Source organism: Callospermophilus lateralis, chromosome 4, assembly GCF_048772815.1.
Source record: "Callospermophilus lateralis isolate mCalLat2 chromosome 4, mCalLat2.hap1, whole genome shotgun sequence".
NCBI classification, from domain to species: Eukaryota; Metazoa; Chordata; class Mammalia; order Rodentia; family Sciuridae; genus Callospermophilus; species Callospermophilus lateralis.
Genome location: NC_135308.1, coordinates 107,859,047 through 107,879,436, shown reverse-complemented (window position 1 = coordinate 107,879,436; position 20,390 = coordinate 107,859,047). Strand labels below are relative to the sequence as shown.

General features: G+C 33.5%; 2 protein-coding genes across 2 annotated transcripts; both read right to left on the bottom strand.

The window, feature by feature from the left end:
• Positions 1-8,937: 8,937 nt before the first annotated feature.
• LOC143396935 (olfactory receptor 10C1-like) lies at positions 8,938-9,900 on the bottom strand. Its single transcript, XM_076852945.1, has one exon. The coding sequence runs from the start codon at positions 9,898-9,900 to the stop codon at positions 8,938-8,940; it is 963 nt and encodes a 320-aa protein (XP_076709060.1).
• A 6,159-nt stretch (positions 9,901-16,059) lies between these two features.
• On the bottom strand, positions 16,060-16,992 carry LOC143396934 (olfactory receptor 6C74). Its single transcript, XM_076852944.1, has one exon. It carries the CDS (start codon positions 16,990-16,992, stop codon positions 16,060-16,062), a length of 933 nt encoding a protein of 310 aa, XP_076709059.1.
• Positions 16,993-20,390: the final 3,398 nt, after the last annotated feature.

Below are 20,390 nucleotides of genomic sequence, written 5' to 3'. Positions count from 1 at the left end.
CAAACTGAATATACTTCAATGATCAGCAAACGAATAAACAGAAATTTGCCAGTAATCCAGAATCTTGCTCCTACTTTCTTCTGGTCATTAGCCCTTCAAGATTGACTACCATCCTTAAGTTCAATGAAACAAGTTATTTTTGCCAATTTTAACAAATTTGAATATATAAATCAATAGTTGGCAAATGAAGGAAAATAATGCAGAATCACCTGGGAGGTTTTTATTGCTAGATCTGGATATAATTCTCAAAATTTCCATTGACAAGAGCTCAGTTATATAGACAAACTAATGCAAAACGGTCAGCATATTTTGTCCAAATGGGTCCAGCAGGAAAGGTTCTGGGAATAAATTTCTGTGTCTAATATAATTAAATTCATTATAATGCAATCTATCTTAACCTACAACCTCAATTTAATAACCTGTCCTAGCCTTACTTTACTTTCTTCACAGATCCAATCCATTGTCTATAGAGAATTTAAAATTGTATTTTTAAAAATCTAATACATATTAGGCTACTTTTTTCCTGGTATTAGGTCATGAAACCTACTTGAAATGTGGGTTATTTGGTCAGCAAAACATTCCAACTGTTCCAACTACATGTCAGTATGTCTATAAACTCTTTATTTACTATGTTATCCCTTGTAGCAATGGCTTTCCACTGCTCCAACTCTTTGTTAGCTCTCTCCCTATCTTCATCCTCACTTTACCTTCAAATACCAGGTCTCAGATGATATAGCATTTCCACACAAAAAGAAATGTTTTATGGGGGAGAATACATTTGAGAACACACTCCTCTTCCTTAGATCTTTTATCTCAGAATTTTGTTTCTCTTTACACAATCAGTATTTATTTTACATGTCATTTTTTCACATTAAAAAAATCTGAATCTCCTACAAAATTCTCAGGACAGAGGCTATGCCTGTTTCATTATTCATCCCTACATTCTTAAGATCTGGAATAATCTCTGCATCAAGTGGGAAGTGAATGTGTATGTGTTTAAAGACAAAAAAAGAATTATTTGGATATTAGAAGAGTTGAAGGTAATTCTGAAATTCTGGACAAAATGAAACATAAATTAAAACAATGCCACTGACTATGAAAGCATAATAATAAGAAGCCTGGGAGTAATCATGGAGAACAATTGGAGAAGGTAGTAATGATGGGCTAATTTTTAAACATCCAATTCAGAATGTCATCTACATTAAAAAAGTCTTCCAATAAAGCTCTTCCAAATTTTCAAATAAAATAGCAAATACAAAAGGAGTATATCTAAGCGGTAGAGTGCTTGCCTGGTATGCTTGAAGTCTTGGATTTGATTAGAAATGCAAAACAAGATATAAAAATTACTAAATCAAACAGGAAACTCTATAAGCATTTGAAAATAACATTAAGGTAAAGTGTTTTAAAATAAGAATAATGGTTCAAATTTTATGTCAGAAATGCACTAATCTCGTCACCATTGAAAAAAATGATCCTCAATTGCTCCCTAGATTCTTTGCCCATCTTAGAGAAACTGAATGCATATTAACTAGGAAACTCCTCATTGTAACTCTAAAGAATTGTGTGTGAGCAAAGTGACTTAATTATTCCTTCCTAAATTATGATTTTACTGTTTATTATTATGTCAATAAGGCTTATTGTCATATTATGTTATTATGTTATTGAAGCTATAATGTATTCCAAGTTCAAATGTCAAAAATTCCTGAACTATTAATGAAAATTAGTGACTTTCTGCTCTGGACCTCCTCCATCATAAATTCTGCCACTCAGAGAATTAAACTGTTAATGGGTTTCTCCCCCTCTCAAATTTTCCACTTACAGATTAATTATTGGCATTTGAAAATGGAAGATGAGCATTTGATTTTATTATACCTCCAAGCCCTCCTATATACATTGTCTCTGTATTTTATTTTCTTTTTCATAATAATTTTTATTAAAATTATTAATAAAATTTGTACTCTATATTATTTTGACCGTACAAGTATTTCTAGCTGGGTTATATGTTTGCCTACATTGTTTTTTCATTTAAAATTTTTTGATATCATTAGACTTAATTTTCTCATCAAAATGATTCTACAGTTCTTTATATATTCTTCAGTTTTTCCCTCCCCCAAGCTAACCCCCAAAAGTACAGATATGTCCTCATTACATTCAAAGACATTAGATAAACTCTCACTTTCATTTTTTTAAAATTTGCCAGCACTGTCACAACTTGAATAATTTTTTCTCCAAGTCATCAGAATTAGTTGATTTCTACTCCTGGTACAAGAAATTTATGTTTCCTATAATTGTGGCGATTATGTTTCAAATAAAATAGCAAAAACAAAAGGAGCGTAGCTAAGTGGTAGAGTGTTTGCCTGGTATGCTTGATGCTGATTCAGGTGCTGTAGTGTACTTATATTTTCCAATATTAGATTATATTCTTTTCAAAAAGCAACTAAAACTTATCAATGCAAAAATTTTAAATACTAAATTAGTAAGAAAAATAAATTTTACTGAGAATAAAAATAATACAAATTGCAAATTTAGTTATTATAGTCATAAAAGAAATAAATTTTATGTACTGCCTATTATAATTTTATCTAACGTTTTTCCTTAAATTTGGACTGTATTGTTTGATGATTTGATGATGTTCTCATATTTTCTTCTTTTTAAATGACCACTTTAAATTGTACATTCTGCAGCATAGAGCACATTCCCAATGTTTGCAATCATGACCTACATTAAGTTCTCTCCTTCCATCAACCCCTGGAAAACACCAGTTATTCCAGCACCATTCTTGAAGACTGTTGTTGCTCCATTGTATTGCCTTTGCTCCTTTCTCAAAGATAAGTTGACTATTTTTATAGGGGCTTATTTCAGCTCTCTGTTCTGTTCCATTGCTCTGTGTCTCTATTCTGTCTCTGATACCTCACCAACTTGATTACTGTAGTTTTATAATAAGTCTTAGAGTAAAGTGAGTCTTCCAAATTAATTTTTCTCTTTTAAGATTTTGTTGGCTATTCTGGGTCCTTTGCCTCTCCATATAAATGTTATGATTAGTTTGTCAATGTCCTAGAAATAACTTGATGGGATTTTCTTGAGATCACGTAGACTCCATAGATCAATTTGGGAAGGACTAACACTCTAAAAATATTAAATGTACTCTATGTGTGTGAGAGAGTCCTCTCCATTTATTTGTTCTTTGATTTGTTCACCAGAGTTTTGTAGTTTTTCTCAGATCATTCTTGATAATTTCATCATTTATACCTAAATTGGTAGTTAAAAAAAAATACTGTTTATTCCTATTCAACCTTGCTTTTCAAGAATCCTCTGGTGATCTCAAATCTACAGCCATAATTAGATGGTCATTATCATTAAGTTTGCATATTTCCCAAACACCAAGTTATACAAGGTGGGTTCTGCTTGAAACATAAGTCATTTGAAACTTCACTCAGATGGAAGCTCCTACAGTGGTCACAGGTTCCTCAACTCAGAAGGCATCCAAGTGGAGAACTATAAATCATTTTCACCTTTTTACAACCATGAAAATTTTCAAAAATAATTCTCCTCGATGACCTCTCAATAGTTTTTTGTACTTATAACATCCCCATCTCCTTCTCATCCCTTTGTGGAAATGGGACATCTGCAAGTACCACAGTTCTGCCTGCTCTATGCCCTCCTCCCCTGTCTTCCTTGTCTAGAAGTAGTTTTATGTAAGTGACTGGAATTTTTCTACCTTTTTACTAAACTTAATTGTTCGTAGTTCATTTTTAGACTTATTTATAAGTTTTTCCTTTTTAAACATTTTCTAAACCAGTACATAACATTTTTTAAACTAGTACATATTTATGGGGTACAATGTGATGTTTTCATTCATGAATACATTGTATAATGGTTCAGTGAGTGTAAACTATCTGTCTCCTAAAATTTCTATATGGTGAAAATATCAAAATATTTTCTCACAACACATAGAACCTTGTTGTTATCTATGGTCACCCTGCTGTGCAGTGACACACCAGAACCTCATATTCTTATCTGTCTATAACTTAGTACTCACTAACCATCCTCTCCCTGACTATCTCCTTGATTCTTTCTAGCCCCTGTTATGATCACTGAAATGCTTCTTTTCTTAACCTTTGCCCCAGCTTAATTTGCTTAATAAGTGAAAAGCTTCACTCCACACCTATCACATATTTTAAACAACAGTTTCAGTGACCATAACATGAATTTCTATGATTTTTAAAGTAATACTTTAATATCTTATGAAAACATGCAAAAATTACAATAGGTTTTGTAATTTTTGAGATTTGTGGAAGTTCTAACAACTGGAGATTTCTGTTCTTAAAATTAATTTGGTTTTGGAAATGGTTATATCAAGTCATCTTAACTTGGAGAAACTGAATTCTGGGCACCTCTCAAAGAAATAGGTGCATATTTGGAAAACATCTGATTGGTGTCCATACTTCTTTGTTTTTTAAATTCCACATATACATACATCTTTTTCCTTCCATATGTTTTACAATAGGATATTTTTTGTGGGTTTTTTTTAGAACTTCCTTACATTCTTATAAGCCAATAGCCAGTATTGATTTACTTCTCATGATATGTGTAGAAATTATTCTTTAAACTTGTAAGTTAGTGTAAAACTGATTTGAAGTGAAAGTAATAAAATCTAACTCAAGTTTGGCAAAGAGATCTCTTTCAATTCTGTTCCTGGGAATTCAGTACCATTCTGGAATGCCAGAGGATTGAGGTTTGAGAAAATCCAGAAACTGTTTCTGGCCTGAGTATTGATTTCTTAATAATTTAATGGGAAATCAGCAAAGTTTCTGTAAATGGTTTGGCAGAACAATAATTATTTAAAAGTGAGAGCAACAATATAAGACATCAGATGCCCCAAATGACTGGCAGCTATTGGCCTGGTTGTGTGAGTGTGTGTGTGTGTGGGGTGTACCTGTATGGTACTCACTATGTATCTCAATAATAACTAGGAAAGAGCTTTGGAGATGATGAGGTTTTGCTATTATATAGGAAAAAACCAACAGAGCCTTCATTCATCCTTCACCCTAGGTAAGGACTATCCCATGTGCAATCATAAACACTCACATCATCCCAATAGGAGAGAGCACACATTCAAATTATTTAGTCAACACAGAAATAAATTTATATGCTCAGCTTCTCACTTAAGGGTTGTTTGGTCTCTGAGTTTAAAATCTACAAGTATATCCTTTCTAGTTGCAATTCCATTGATTTAAACTCCAGGTTCTGATAATCACTATCCTGAAAGTAAGGACCCAAGTGATAATTTGATTGAAATAATTTTAACAAGGCAATAACTCTGCATTCAGTACAGAAACAAAAAATAAAATGGAGAAAAATCTACCTTAATTTGAAAATAGATTAATAAGGAAAAACTTATAAATAGTACTATATTTTATCATAGACCTAAAAATACATTTGCATATACACATACCCCTATGTCTTTTTTTTTTAGAACTAGTGAATTATGTCTGCAAATGAAAGCAGCATGAAGCAAGCAGAGTCACACCAAAAAAAAGAGGCCATGTGGGATACCACCAACAAGGCCATAGAAATGGGGATGCCTAAGCCCTTTGAAGAACATATCTCACCATGATACCTCACCATGATATCTCACCATGGACATGTTTTCCCAGCTGGGTTTCAGTTCTATTTTGATCTCATTCCTTTTTTCCTCTGGCCCTATTCTCCCTTTTGGAAAGGGAATATTTAGTCTGTGTCAATGTCTATTGGATGTATATAACTCACTTTTGTTCTTTATAGGAGTTCACAGCCATGTGTTTTCCTTGAGTCTCAGATGAGACTTTGCACTTGTACTTCTGTGCAATAATGGAACAGTTAAGACTAGGGACTCCTGGAGATGCATTAAGTGCATTTTGCTTTGTGAGATAGACATGAGCTTTGGAAGGACAGGACAGAATGCTGTGGTTTGCATATGAGGTGTCTCCTGAAAAGCTTACATGTTAAGCAAGGCAGGAATATTCAGAGGTAATATTATTAGATTATGAGAGCTGTAACCTAATCAGTGGATTAATTCATTTGATGGATTGGTAATTTGAATGGATTATTGGGTGGCAACTAGGCAGGTAGGCCAGGGATGTAGGAAGTAGGTCATGGGAGTGTGGCTTTGAGGAATCATATGTTGTCCCTAGCTCCTCTCTCTGTCTGCTTTCCAGTTGCCATGAGCTGAGCAGCTTGCCTCTACCATACCATTCACCATGATGTTCCTCCTCACCTCAGACACAGAGCAATGAGTCAGTCAACCATGGACTGAGTCTCTGAAACCATGTGCCCAAAATAAACTTTTTCTCATCTAAGTTGTTCTTCTCAGCATTTTTTTTGTCATAACAACAAAAAGTTGATTAACACACTACTCAAGTCCTTCTAAGCAATAAAACTACACAGCCCAAAACAATAGGAGTAGGAAAAAACAAGAGGGGTTTGAATGTAATGTTACATGTGAGATACACACACACACACACACACACACACACATGCACACATATATACATACATACACAAAAATTATACATACATATTAAAAACAAATATATATATATATGTGTGTGTGTGTGTGTGTGTGTGTGTGTGTATAAGACAATTAGAATATTTAATCCTAAAAGCAAGATAAGTAGCTCTTATAAAGTACCAAAATATTCATAGTGGTGACTTTTCTAATGAAAAAATACTTTAAAATATCATTGTATATTTCATTACTTAGTCACAGCATTAAGTTGATACAATAGAGAAATAAATGAGTGACATTGACTAATCTATTCAGTTTAGTTAATGGGTCATGAGGGATTTTCACTCATAAATTTGAAAAATCAGCCACATTTAAACATGTTCTATGTGAATATGTTCTTACGACTTTGATTGACAGTCTTTCATCCATTGTTTAATTTTAAAAAATTACATTTGTATTTCAGAAGACCACTCAGAGCAAAATTATAGTTTTAGAAATCTAAAATAATTGTTGAAGATAAACTTGGGGTATAGTAAGATGGGATCAATACAAATGATTTATAATTTTCTCCTATAAAATTCCAGTGTGATATATAGTGCTAGGTCTGAATTTGGAAATTAAACTTCTATCCCCAGAGGCAGGAAAAGAAGTACAAAGATAAAATTTTATCCTATCCAATTATTTCTCACATACACCTATACTTCGTCCTTTTTTGACATCACACCTACAAGTAGACCAAATGCCTCTATAAACTTATAACATTTATTGACATAATCTTATATCCCTCAAACATTCTTATAATTTCAAGGTTCAATACTAGATCCTTTCCAGCTTTCACATGTCTGAATCTGTCCATGAAGGCATGGAAAGATGTTTGCTGCAGTCAGCCACAGAGCATTAATGTCAGGGCCAACACTCCTCAGGTTCAAAGTTTCAGCAATGATTCATGAGAATAGGTATATAGATTCCCCTACCCTCTAACCTTAGAAGTCAATAAGCTGTAGGATTCTGTTTTATATCATTTCCCCCACAAAATTAAATTCAGGGGCCATTTATAATACCTGACATCATAGTGGACACTTATTGGTTGTCTTCCCATTCTGATATCATTTTTCCACTTCTGAACCATTTCCAATGAAATTAATTGCACTTCCATGAAGGTTTTCATGTCAAAGGTTAGCTCTTGTGTTCATAAAATGTCACTGAACATTCAATATTTTTGTCACTTCTCTAAAGTTACCATAAGAAAGAAACATTTGTTTAAAAGTTATTTGTTTTAGTTTCTTTAAAAGTCTATTTCTTCATTAAGAGTCAAAAGAGGGGTAGCTAATGTGCTGAAATAGATGGACAGTGCCAAAAGAAAATTATATTCAAACCAATACATCTAAACAGGGTTCACAATATGGTACCATGAATGAATGTCACACAGATTGAAGTTTATCTAAAACATTATTCATATGAACAACAAAAAATAGATAGGTGAGTTCAAAGAAAAAAAAACTAGGTTTGAAAAAATAATAAATGTCTCTTCCTGGATATACTAGTTAAATATTTAAAGTCATGTATAGTCTATATCACTCAGTAGTATTTACCAACAGGTGATTATTTAAGATGTATTATTGTGAATATATGTGAAAAGCAGAGTAATTAAGGAAGCATACTCCATTTATGAACTTAAAGTCTATCAGTCTATTGTTTTGGTCAATTTTTTCATTGCTGTCACCAAAAGACCCAACTAAAACAATTTTTGGTGAAGGAAAACTTTGGGACTCACAGTTTCAGAGGTCTCAGTCGATAGACAGTCAACTCCATTGTTCTGTGCCCAAGGTATGACAAAACATCAGGGTGGGAGAGTGTGGTCAATGAAAATTTCTCAGAAAATGGCCACCAGGAAACAGAAAAAAAATATACTCACCAGGTATAAAATGTTGATATACCTCCTCCAGAAATCCTACCTGCATAGTTAGTTAGTTCCTATCAGAGGATTAATGCACTGATTACATCAAGGATCTCAGATCCCAATCATTTCACCTCTAAACTTTCTTCCTTTGTCTCACACATGAGCCTTTTGGCTCATATCTAAACCATAACACCTACATTCAATACTAAAAATGCATTAACTTGTGTTCATTTTTTTAAAAAATTTTCCTTGAATATGACATTTCATTTTCCTCTGTAAAATACTGTGAAACGTACTGACCTTCATCCTATACCCACAAGAGAAGAAGATGATAGCTACTACATAGGAGATACCCAGTAAATATAGGTGGATAAAGGCATGATTAAACAATTGAATGATTGCATTGCATTGAAAAGTATAAATCAAATTCAAGCATTGTATGGATATCAGATTAACAATGCCAAGATGCCAATATACGATGGCAGAGGAGTCACAAAGTATTAGGTAACTTCCTTGCACAGTAGTAAAAGATTCAGCCATGAAAGCTAGATTAGTCCACTTGCCTAAGAGGGTTCCTGTGTGTCACCCTTTGAAAGGCTTCCTTCACTTCCTTGTTTCTCAAAGTGTAGATAACAGGATTCAGAGCAGGTGTGACCACCGTGTACATGAGGGCAGTTGTCTTGTCTGTGTCTGGAGTGTGCGCACTCTTGGGTTGGAGATAAGTGAACAAGGCAGTGCCATAAAACAGAGAAACAACCAGAATGTGAGAGGAACACGTGGAGAAAGCTTTGCGTCTGCCAGTTGCTGAAGGGATTCTCAAGATGGTCCTAATAATGCGCAGATAGGAGCACAGAATGAGGAGACAAGGACTCATAATAAAGAGCACAGAAATTGCAAATATCACAATCTCATTGTGGGAGGTATCAACACAAGCCAGCTTCACAACAGGCATGATGTCACAAAAAAAGTGCTGAATCTCTCCTGTTCCACAGAAGGGCAGAGTGAAGATCCAGGTGATCTGAGCTGACTCCACCACCACCCCAGTGATCCAAGACACTGCAGCCAATTTCAAACAGACAGGAGGGCTCATCAGGAGAGTGTAATGTAGTGGGTGACAAATAGCCACAAAGCGGTCATAAGCCATGGCTGCTAGCAGACAGCATTCTGTCAGTCCCAAGATGGCAAATACATACATCTGGGCTGCGCAGCCTCCCACACTTATGGTCTTGGTCTCCACCAGCAGGTGCACCAGCATCTGAGGCACCACGCTGGTGATATAGCACATCTCCAAAATGGAGAGATTCACCAGGAAGAAATACATGGGGGTGTGCAGGAAAGGGGTGACCCAGATCAGGCAGATGATGAGGAGGTTTCCACACATGGTAAATAAGTAGACAACTAGGAACACAACAAAGAGGACAGGTTGTAACTCTGCTAGAGAGGAAAAAGCCACAAATGTGAATTTAGTGCAGAGAGACTGGTTTCCACTCATTGTGGGCTCAGAGCCAGACATCTGTGAAAACAAAGAAGGCAGATAGTACTTAGGACTCCAATCATGTAACAGTCATCTACCAAACCTCAGCAAAGAGCTCTCTGGAATCAGTGGCCTGAGAACATACACACCTGGGTTCCCTTTGGTAAATCTATCTAAATTACTGACCTATTGAAAGGGATGCATATTCCCTCCAAATATGAATCAGAAAATTATGCTATTTCACAGAAATTTAGAGGAAAAAAACACCTTTAAGTTGTATATTCTGATTTTTTGTGTTTATCTTATTAATATCTTAATTATATTTAAAACTGTTTTGTAATTAAACATGGAGACATAATGGTAAAACAGTCCAATAAATCATACATGTGAAAGAAAATATCAAAGTGTTATATTCTCATCTGAATTCTACAAACTTCCTCAAAGCTAAACTTAAAAGCTTGAAAGAGAGTATATTTTCAGTCACTTATTTATACTTTCACGTACCTATTTTCACTTTCTTGATTTGAACTGAATAAGCCAAACCTAGGTATCTACGGTCAAAATAAAACCAAAACCACAGAATCTGTTTCTCAAAAGCTTAATATTCTTTTACAGGAAATTTTGAGTAGGAGGACATACCTAGAACCACAGGTAATCTTTCCTCTCCTTGTTGGATTTCTAGATCCTCTGTGATTCCAAGTCATAGCATGATAATGACATAGGCAGTATTTTTATTCTTACTAGAGACCTTAGGGATTATATGTACTGATTGGCTTAATTATGTTAGTCTCAAGGGGAATATGTTTAAAACAATTAATGCTCAATGTCAATTTTGTTTTCTCTTTGAAACTATTTCTTTTATTACTGACAGTTATATAAGCTGCTTTTTTTTTTTTTTTGGTTTTTGTTGCTGTTGTTTGTTAAGCAACTATTTTCCCCCATTTATTCATGTTTTAATTGGCGCCTCATAAATATAAATAATGGTGGGATTTTTGTTACATATGTATACATGCACACATTAGAACAATGTAATTTGGTCAAAAAAAATCCGCAGTACTTCTCATTTCCCTCCCCTTCTCTCTCTCTCTGGTCAATGTCCTCTAATCTACTCATCCTCCAACCTTTCTTTTCCTTTTTCCTCTCTAGCTTCCACATGTGACAAAAAATATGACTCTTGACCATTGACTTTGGCTTAGTTTGCTTAACATAAAGGATTCAGGGGCTGGGGATGTGGCTCAAGTGGTAGCACGCTCTCCTGGCATGTGTGTGGCCCGGGTTCGATTCTCAGCACCACATACAAACAAAGATGTTGTGTCCGCCGATAACTAAAAAATAAATATTAAAAAAATTCTATCTCTCTCTCTCCTCTCTCACTCTCTCTTTAAAAAAAAAAAAAAAAAGGATTCAGATTCTGTTCATTTTCCTGCAAATGACATCATTTCATTTTTCTTTATGATGGAATGAAACTCCATTGTGTATATAAATACTATGCTTTCTTTATCCACTTATTTATTAATGGACACTCAGGCTGGTGCCATAGTTTGGCTATTGTTAATGTGCTGCTAAAAAAAAAAAAAAACGGGTATGCATGTTCCACTAGAGTATGATGACTTCAGTTCTTCAGAATAAATATCAAGGAATAGTCTAAGTGGGTCATAGGATGGATCTATATCTAGCCTTGGGAGGAGACCTCCTACTGATTGCCATAGTGGCTGTACTAATTTACAATCCTGCCAGCAGTATAAAATGTTCATTTTTCTCCACATTCTTGCCAGAATTTACACTTATTTGTATTCTATCTTGATAGCTGCCATTCTAACTGGAATTAGATGAAATTTCACAGTAGTTTTGATATTCGTTTCCCTAATTGTTAATGATGTTGTTCATGTTTTCATTTATCTGTTGACCATTTGTATTTATTCTTTTGAGAACTGTTCAGTTCATCTCTGCTCATTTGGTGATTGGTTGGTTTATTTGTATTTTTTTTTTTGGTTGTTGTTGTTTTTTGGGGTTGTTGAGGGCCACAACTAAGTTAAGATGGCGCCTGGCAGTGTGCCAGGAGGAGTGGTTTGTGAGCCAACACCAGCGAGCCATTAAGATGATAAGGATTCCTTAATGACTGACTGCTGTATCTAGATGATGTTAATTAAGTTAAGCTGTGTGTAATTAGTTGGGTATATATAACTCTACTGTCCAGTAATAAAGGGCTCCCGCTGTTTCAACCTTCACAAGTTGCTTGTCACCCCCGGGGTTATTTTGCCCAGCCAGACTGTGGCAGATTCTTGATGTTCATCTTCTCTCAGAGGCAGCCACTGCACAGTGATAAGGTCCATGACATTCTCACTCCCCTTTACACTTTCTCCTAGTTTCATGTTTAATGAATTGTATATTCTCAAGATTCTTATTTTCATATCTTCTATTTCTCACTTGTTGGAATTAACCTTGTGTATTCTCCTCCACAAAGACAAGGTTTCTGAAGTTCTCATGATGCCTCAGGCATGAGGCATGTGTTTGTTGGAGCACTGTTCTCTAGTTGACATGAAAACTCTGCACCAATGAATGTGTCAAACTCAGAATGTAAAGAAGAAGGAAAGGCACCCTGCCCCATGGCCCAGCAGCTCAGAAACATGGCAACAAAAGAAAACATCATGCATAATCAGTGACATTTTACAAAACTTACCTGTTAAAATTGTGATCTTAAATGTCCACCAAAAGATCAAGTGTTAAAGACTTGGTCACCAGCTAATGGCACTAGAAGGATGTGGTGGAAACTTAGGGGTAGGGCCTCAATGGAGGAACTAGGTCATTAGGAAGCATTCCCTTAAGGGTTACATTGGAACCCTAGCCCCTTCCTTTTTCTCCCTTTGCTTCCCAACTGCCATGAAGAAAGCAGCTTTGCTCTACCACCTATCCCCTGCCTTGCTATAGGCCCAAAGCCATGGGGCCAACCAACTATGGACTGGAACAGCTGAAACTGGGAGCCAAAATAAACTTTTTCTCCTTTGGTTTTTCTCAGGTATTTTGTCCCAGCAATGGAAGGCTGACCAACACACCTCCTCCTAAAGATCTTGGACCTTTAAAGCTTTATTTCTTTGATATATTTTTATAGCAAAATATTGAGAAAATTAAAAAAGATATGAGATTGTTCTGCCTGATCCCCACCTGAATCCTATGTTGTGTTTATTTCTTAATGTGGTTCTGAAATCAAAGGAGTACAGTATGTTAAGAAAAAATAATATGGAATATGATGGGATAGGAGAGAAAAGAGATATGAGAGAAAAGTCAAAAGTTCTTTCATGGTGCTTCAGATCTTTTTTGAGCTGAGTAACTGGATAAGAGACAATTATGCATTATACTCAGAATTTTCTTGTGAGATGAGAAAATTCATAATTTTGCTGAAAAGAAATAAAATGGTAATTATCTTGCTTAATATCATATAACAAGGGAGTGAATATTAGTGTATCAATGGATATTATAGGCATTTGTATTTGTACTTTCTCTTGTATTCCTTTAATTACCTTTCCTGCCTGCTGATAGTTAAATCCTGATGTTAAATTTTATTGATTTGCTAAGAATCAGCATTATTGAATAAAAGTCCACTCATGATTTTAAAAGAAGGAAAGCATTTATTTTATGTTAATCTGTTTAAGTGGATTAATGCACTGATTAGGCTAAGGCTCTCATAACACAATCATTTCACCCCCAAATTTTCTCAGCTTATATGTAAATCATAACAGGAACATTTATACATTGTTGGTGGGACTGCAAATTAGAAAGTTTTTTTTAATAGAAATGAGGTAAATGAGTTGGAGATCAAAGCAAACAAGCTATTTGATATACTTTGAGTATAGCTCTTGTTAACACTTATTCAATATATACAACTGGAAAATAAATTTTAGCTATAGCTTTCTCTTTCATTTCCAGAGAGAAAGGAATATCAGAAATGGGAGACATTGTGCACAAAAAGGATTTTAATATTTTTAAAAGTCTAGGATAATTTGCACATCACAGTCTCAACCCAGTCTCATCTCTGGTGCTTATACAAATTCATAATTTACAATTCATAAATTCATACAATTCACAAATTTACAATTCATAAATTCATACAATTCATAAAATTCATAAATTCATAATTTATTTAAAATTAAGTGGGGATTTTCTTCCACTAATTATTTCTCATTGTAGCTTAGGCCTATAATTTTTTTTCCTTTGGATTCCAATTATCTCCTTACAGATAGTCTAGAAATGGAAAAAAAACTTATGCATTCTAAGTAGTTAAATATAGTAAATATATTCCTGAATTTCACAGTTATTGATAATTCTTTTCAGTATGAAGAAAAAGGGGAAAAATTACATTCTTTGATCTCTATGAAATGATTCCTGAATTTACTTTTATATCAGACTTTAAGAAGAGCTAAACATACTTAAAGCTTAAATATAAAAAATAAGTTTAGTAAATAAGCAATATAGGATTTCAGAATATAAAATGAATATTCGACATTATTACATTTGACAAAAAAATTAAGACAGGCAAGAGTATTCACAGGAAAATCTGAGATATTATAGCATCAGAATTTTTGTCAGATGTCAAAGATTTTGAATAAAATTTCTTTTGAATATAGATGTTATCTATAAGGTAGAAAATTTGGGGCATTTAAAATTTAGTTCCTGATTGCAAACAAAGCCAAATAGTAACAACTGAATGGTATTTCTTTAATAAATCATCTTCTATTTCAAATGAAATATTCTTAAAGCTCTACAGTTTTATAAAAACCACTTGAACAAGCATGGCCTCTATTTTAAAAGTATATTTGAATATTCCCAATGCCTCCATGAATATTTATCTAGATACATAGATTTAAATTTTTTCACTATTTTTTTTAATTCAGGTTCATTTACTTGCATGGAGATCTGACAAGTTTCATTTTCTTTTAATTATTTGGGACAAAACCTACTTAGCAATGTGTTAAGTCAAATAAATCCAACCATTAAGAAATTTTCTGTAAGATCACCAGTTATCTTCTGTGAAAACTAAGACATAGGCAAATATTCATAGAGCAAACTTATAAAACTCTTTTAGGGAAAATTTTTTTTCATCAAACTGACATATGATACCACTCAAAGGAAAAGAGTCAAAACATTCGGTTTTACATGAATGTCTCTGGTCATTGTATCTAATTTTAATGTTCAATTCACTTAGTTTGAAAAATAATATACTCTATTAGAGCCATATGGACTTACTTTTATATATGACATCTTTTAAATCTATGGAGTACTCTGAAAGGATGTTACTGCAATTTTGCATCATAAGTGACATAAAGCCAGAGAGATTTCAACTTTATTTTGTTAACAATGCATGAGGTTTGTGAATAGTAACAGACCATTTTTTGAATCAGTGTGTTTCTATACATATACATTTTTTTTAATTTTTTGTCATTTGTGTATTATCTAAGCCTTACATGCTGTATATATTTTATGGATTCACATGCATGACAATATCTGTCATACAAAGTCTTGAGGATGAAACTACTGCATTTCACAAAACATGACCGACTATAAGTAATCCATAAGTGTTGGCTATAATTTTTATCCGATAACTGCCATAGAAGCGTTGTTTTAATCTTTATAACATTTCTTAATCTGTTTCTGAAAATAAATAATCCCTCTAGGGATGGTTAAAAATTTGAAATTGTCAAACTATGTAGTTAAAGAAACATTGTTAAATTGATTTCTTCAAGTTTGTACTAAACACTGAATTTTTAAAAATTAGATTTCACTTTCTACATCTACTAATTATAAGCGCATTGGGTGATCAAATCTAGAAAGTGTATTAGACTCCATATAAAATATATAACAAATTCAATCCCTGAGTTCCAGCATATTGAGAATAAATATGGAATAACTGAATTCTTACTGTCTCCCTCTGACAGAATTTTGAGAGGAAATAAATACAGCAACAAAATAAATAAAGGCAAATGATTTTAACCAAAACCAAAAGGTATCTTTCTTATGTGCTCTCAGCATGAAGAAAAAAATAGAAATAAGTGTTAGGTTTTGGAGATTAGGCAGACCACAACAAAAATTATCAGTCAAGAAAAAGGTCATGAGGTTTTGAATGTAGATATTGAACAGTTCTGTGACACACTCCACTCTTCTTAGTTTACTCATAACCTTAGGAAATCATTAAAATGGTTCACTTCAGTAAGAAAGCTTTATGTTTTTGATCATGTGCTTAAAAGCATCTTTCACTTGTTTGTTTCTCAGTGTATAGATGAAGGGATTCAACATGGGGGCAACGGAAGTACTGAGCAGAGCTATACCTTTATTTAAGGACACTCTTTCCTTTGCAGAGGGTTTCACATACATAAAGATGCAGCTGCCATAAGAGATGGACACGACAACCATGTGAGAAGAACACGTAGAGAAGGCTTTCTTCCTCTGTTGAGAAGAAGGGATTCTCAGAATAGTCCTGATGATGTTTGTGTAGGAGAGAATTACCAACATCAGTGTAACCAGGAGTGTCAGAATGGCTGAGAAAAGCATCATTAATTCTATTTGATCTGTGTCTGTGCAAGAGAGCTGAAGTATAGGGGAGACATCACAGAAAAAATGATCTACAGCATTGGTTGCACAGAAATCAAGCTGGAGACCCATGATGAGTGGTGGAAAAATGATGAGGAAACCAGCCACCCACGAAGCAAACACCAGCAGGTTGCAGACTGAGCTTCTCATGATGGTCATGTAGTGCAGAGGCTTGCAGATAGCCACATAGCGGTCATAGGACATGGCAGCCAGAAGAAAAAATTCAGTCGCCCCCAAGAGAATAGTGAAAAACAGCTGTGCTGCACAGTCATTGTAAGAAATGGTCTTATCACCTGTTGCCATACTAACAAGAAATTTGGGGATACAGACAGTTGTGAACGAAATTTCTAAAAATGAGAAATTCCGGAGGAAGAAGTACATGGGTGTCTTGAGATGAGAATCCAATAGGGTGAGGGCAATGATGGTCAGGTTCCCTGTAACACTCAACATGTAAGTGAAAAAAAGGAGAAGAAAAACCACCACCTGTAATTGTGGATCGTCTGTTAGTCCAAGAAGAATAAAGGCTGTGACCATTGTGTGGTTTCTCATAGCTGATCTCTACCTTAAAAAATACATAAAGAATAAAAAAATATATAAATGAAGAAGAGAATTCTACATGAGATACATTTTTTTCTTGAGATCCTTCATAAACATGTTGCTCCCCACACCCAACCTCCTTCAATATTATATCAGCTGTAGTAACCTAGAATATTTTGCTCATATAATTTTTACTCAAAATTTCACTAAATAAATGCAAGGTTCTGAGTTTGTTTTATTTTCTCAAAGTCCATAAATACAAACATTCCAAAGGGATAATATGTTGCATTATTAAAGTTATTTAAATGTAAAAACAAAGTAAATCAGAATATTATCACAGTATTTAAGCTTTTATCTTCTATACTATATTTCAAATTTTTTCCTGAACATATTTACTTTGCATTAAATTATTTTAATTCATCTGGCATCATGCTTCTTTGCTAAATGTTTTATAAGCAAAATACAGTTGACTTCAACATCTCTAGCTCATAAACAATGAAGATTTAATATTGTTAACAAACTTGTGGAAACTCTCCAAGATTTACATCCTCATGAACACTTTTAGGTCTGCTTTCCTGTTTTTACTGAAGACTTGAATTTATTTTCTTTCTCTTTCTGATTCTTCCTTGCATTTTCCCCATATTTTCACCTTATAAATATTATCTTTTGTTGGTTTACTTTGATATTATTTTTGATTGACAAATCACAATTGTATACCTATAACTTACCCATACATCTCACTTACCCTGATGGTTGTTCTCTTTCCTCTGTTACACACCTAAGCAGATATAAAGCATAACCTCACATATGATGCTTGTGTTAATGATATAAGATATTTTACTGAATACTTGCAGTGACAGAGGAGGGGTCTACCAAACAAAATACAATGTTACATATAAAATGTTAACTATGCATCCCTGATAATTTTCCCAAGTGTCATTGTTCTGTGGGTTTCTCCATGTTGCCATTGCAACTTCTTCTGGATCTTAACATTCCTGTTCAATTTTATTTCTGGTTGAACATAAAACAATTAAGAATTATTCTAACATTTACATTTTTTCCTTTTTTTTTCTTCTTCTAGATCATGTTTAGTTGCATATGCTTATCACTTGAAAAGTCTATTACCATTTATTAAAAATATGTCTTAGTTGTTGATGGACCTTTATTTAATAATTTAATTTATTTATATGCAGTGTTGAGAATCGAACAAGTGCCTCACACATACTAGGCAAGTGCTCTACCACTAAACCACAAGCTCTATCACCAATTTTCAACAAAAAATGACAATACTTTTCCTAAGAGGAACATTGGATCATAAATTTATTTAAACCTTATTGTGTGTTGTATATTCCAGATTTGATTTTAAAAAATGTTCAGAAATTTCCAGCAAATATAAATGATTATAAGATAACTAAGTTTTTGTCATAACCCATCTTCATTTCTTTTTCACTGTTTCCTTTCCTGTCTCTTGATTTCAACTGGTAATTTTTTCTAAAAATTTCCACATATCTGTATTCTGGTTATTTATACACAATTCATAGGCAGTATGATTTTTTTTTCAAATTCAAATTTAAAGTCATGGAAGGGGAAAAGAAATAATAAAACCTCAATTAACAGAAGGTGAATTATAGAGGATGCAAAAGTATAAAGTTAGAAGTAGATTCATATATGAATATTTTTAATCTAAGTTTAAATTACAGATTATATAAAACTATTTTTAAAAAAATTCTTGACCTGATTAGCTTGCTACTTAATCACATAATAAAATGTTCTCTAGATGATAGTAAAAGAGTCATGCATTTCTAATTATCATTATAATCCCAGAGCTAATTAGATAATTTATTAATGAGATAAGAGATTCCTTCAGATATGCAAGCAGAATCTTATGTAAAATTTTAAAATTATATTGAATTAAATATAACTTCTTAATAAATATGGGAGAAAGTCTTTCAACTGCAGGACAAATCCATCTTTTCAGTGTCAGATTAATAACTTCCAGATGTACAAGAGGCATAAGCAGTTATAAATATCAGGAGGAAAATTGCATTTATCTAATCAAGGCTCTATCATAACTGTATATCTGTTCAAAACTTCATTCTTACAAAATTAGTTTTCCAGATTTTCTTTTAGCACAATTGACTCCTTCTGTCTAGCTTCCAAAATGGTCAGCTTAATGTGTGCCTTATAAAAAAATTAGTTCTAAATTCATGCCATACTACTACAATGATTTCAAAAAAGAATAATTTTCTTTCTTTAGAATCATGCTATCTATTGAATAAGATTAAAATATATAATTTTTCCAAACCTTAATTTCTTCAGGAATTTCACTCTCAATTGTCTTCTTTTTATGTAAGTCCAGAACAGAGGCAATTTCTGAATGTTTCACAGCCAATGTATCTCTATGTTACTTTAACCCATATCTCTATCTTGATGTTGTCTCCAAAACTACATTAGTACCAACAATATTCACTCTGAATGTGTAAGTTTTAAGATTTTGTCACTTCTCATTTTTTATTAAAAGAGTCAATATTCTCCAACTTATGCTATATTAAATTTGAAGAATATTTTCTTGGGTTTCACATATTTTTTTAAGTCCAGAAAGGTGGAGAACAGAGATTTAGGGCTTGTTGACTTTGAGATGTTTCTACCCTGTATGAGCTTGCTTTGTGGTTTATAGGCTGGCAAAAATTGTGATCCTTTTGTACACAGGGCCACTTCTCTCAAGAGGATTAACTGACTTAAAAAAATTTTTTTAAAGAATAAATCAATTCCCTGAAGACTATAGTACTAGGATGTTAAGAACAGACTAAAATTATTTTACTGACTGAAGAAAATGCTACAATCTATAAGCTCAATTTTAAAAACAAAATAAAAACTACTTTTTGTGGTGGCTATATGCTATGAATCATACAGGTAACAAAACCTAATGCAGCTTACATATGCATAACAACTGCTCACTTCAAACAAGAAAAAATAAAAATAACATCTATAGTGTAAAAATACTGAAGGGCATTATCCAAAATTTTAAATTTCAATTAATTCCATAAAGGGTTTATATTGCACTTCCCTCATAAAGCCTCTGAAGCCACCCTCTTGAGTGCAAAATTTAACAGATTTAATCAGATTCAGGATCTGGAAAGAAAACAGGAAGTGCAATGATATTAACATTTAAGAGTTAGAATCACAGAGATTTGGATTCAAGGAAAATTAGGACAACATTGTTTCTTAGGTCAGGCACATGGAAGTCACCTGCATTTGCTCTGTCCTTTGCCTGTCCACATCCAATCCGTAGACAAACTTTGTTGGTTGTACATAATAATTATATTTCAAATACATTTGCCCATCTTCATTTCCACTGATAAGTACTTAACCACAAGGTGCTATAATAGATAGTTTGAAAATCACTGTGG

What these genes read in the sequence shown, in the direction of transcription:
- LOC143396935 (XM_076852945.1), bottom strand. Translation starts at nt 9,900, where the DNA reads ATGTCTGGCTCTGAGCCCACAATGAGTGGAAACCAGTCTCTCTGCACT.
- LOC143396934 (XM_076852944.1), bottom strand. Translation starts at nt 16,992, where the DNA reads ATGAGAAACCACACAATGGTCACAGCCTTTATTCTTCTTGGACTAACA.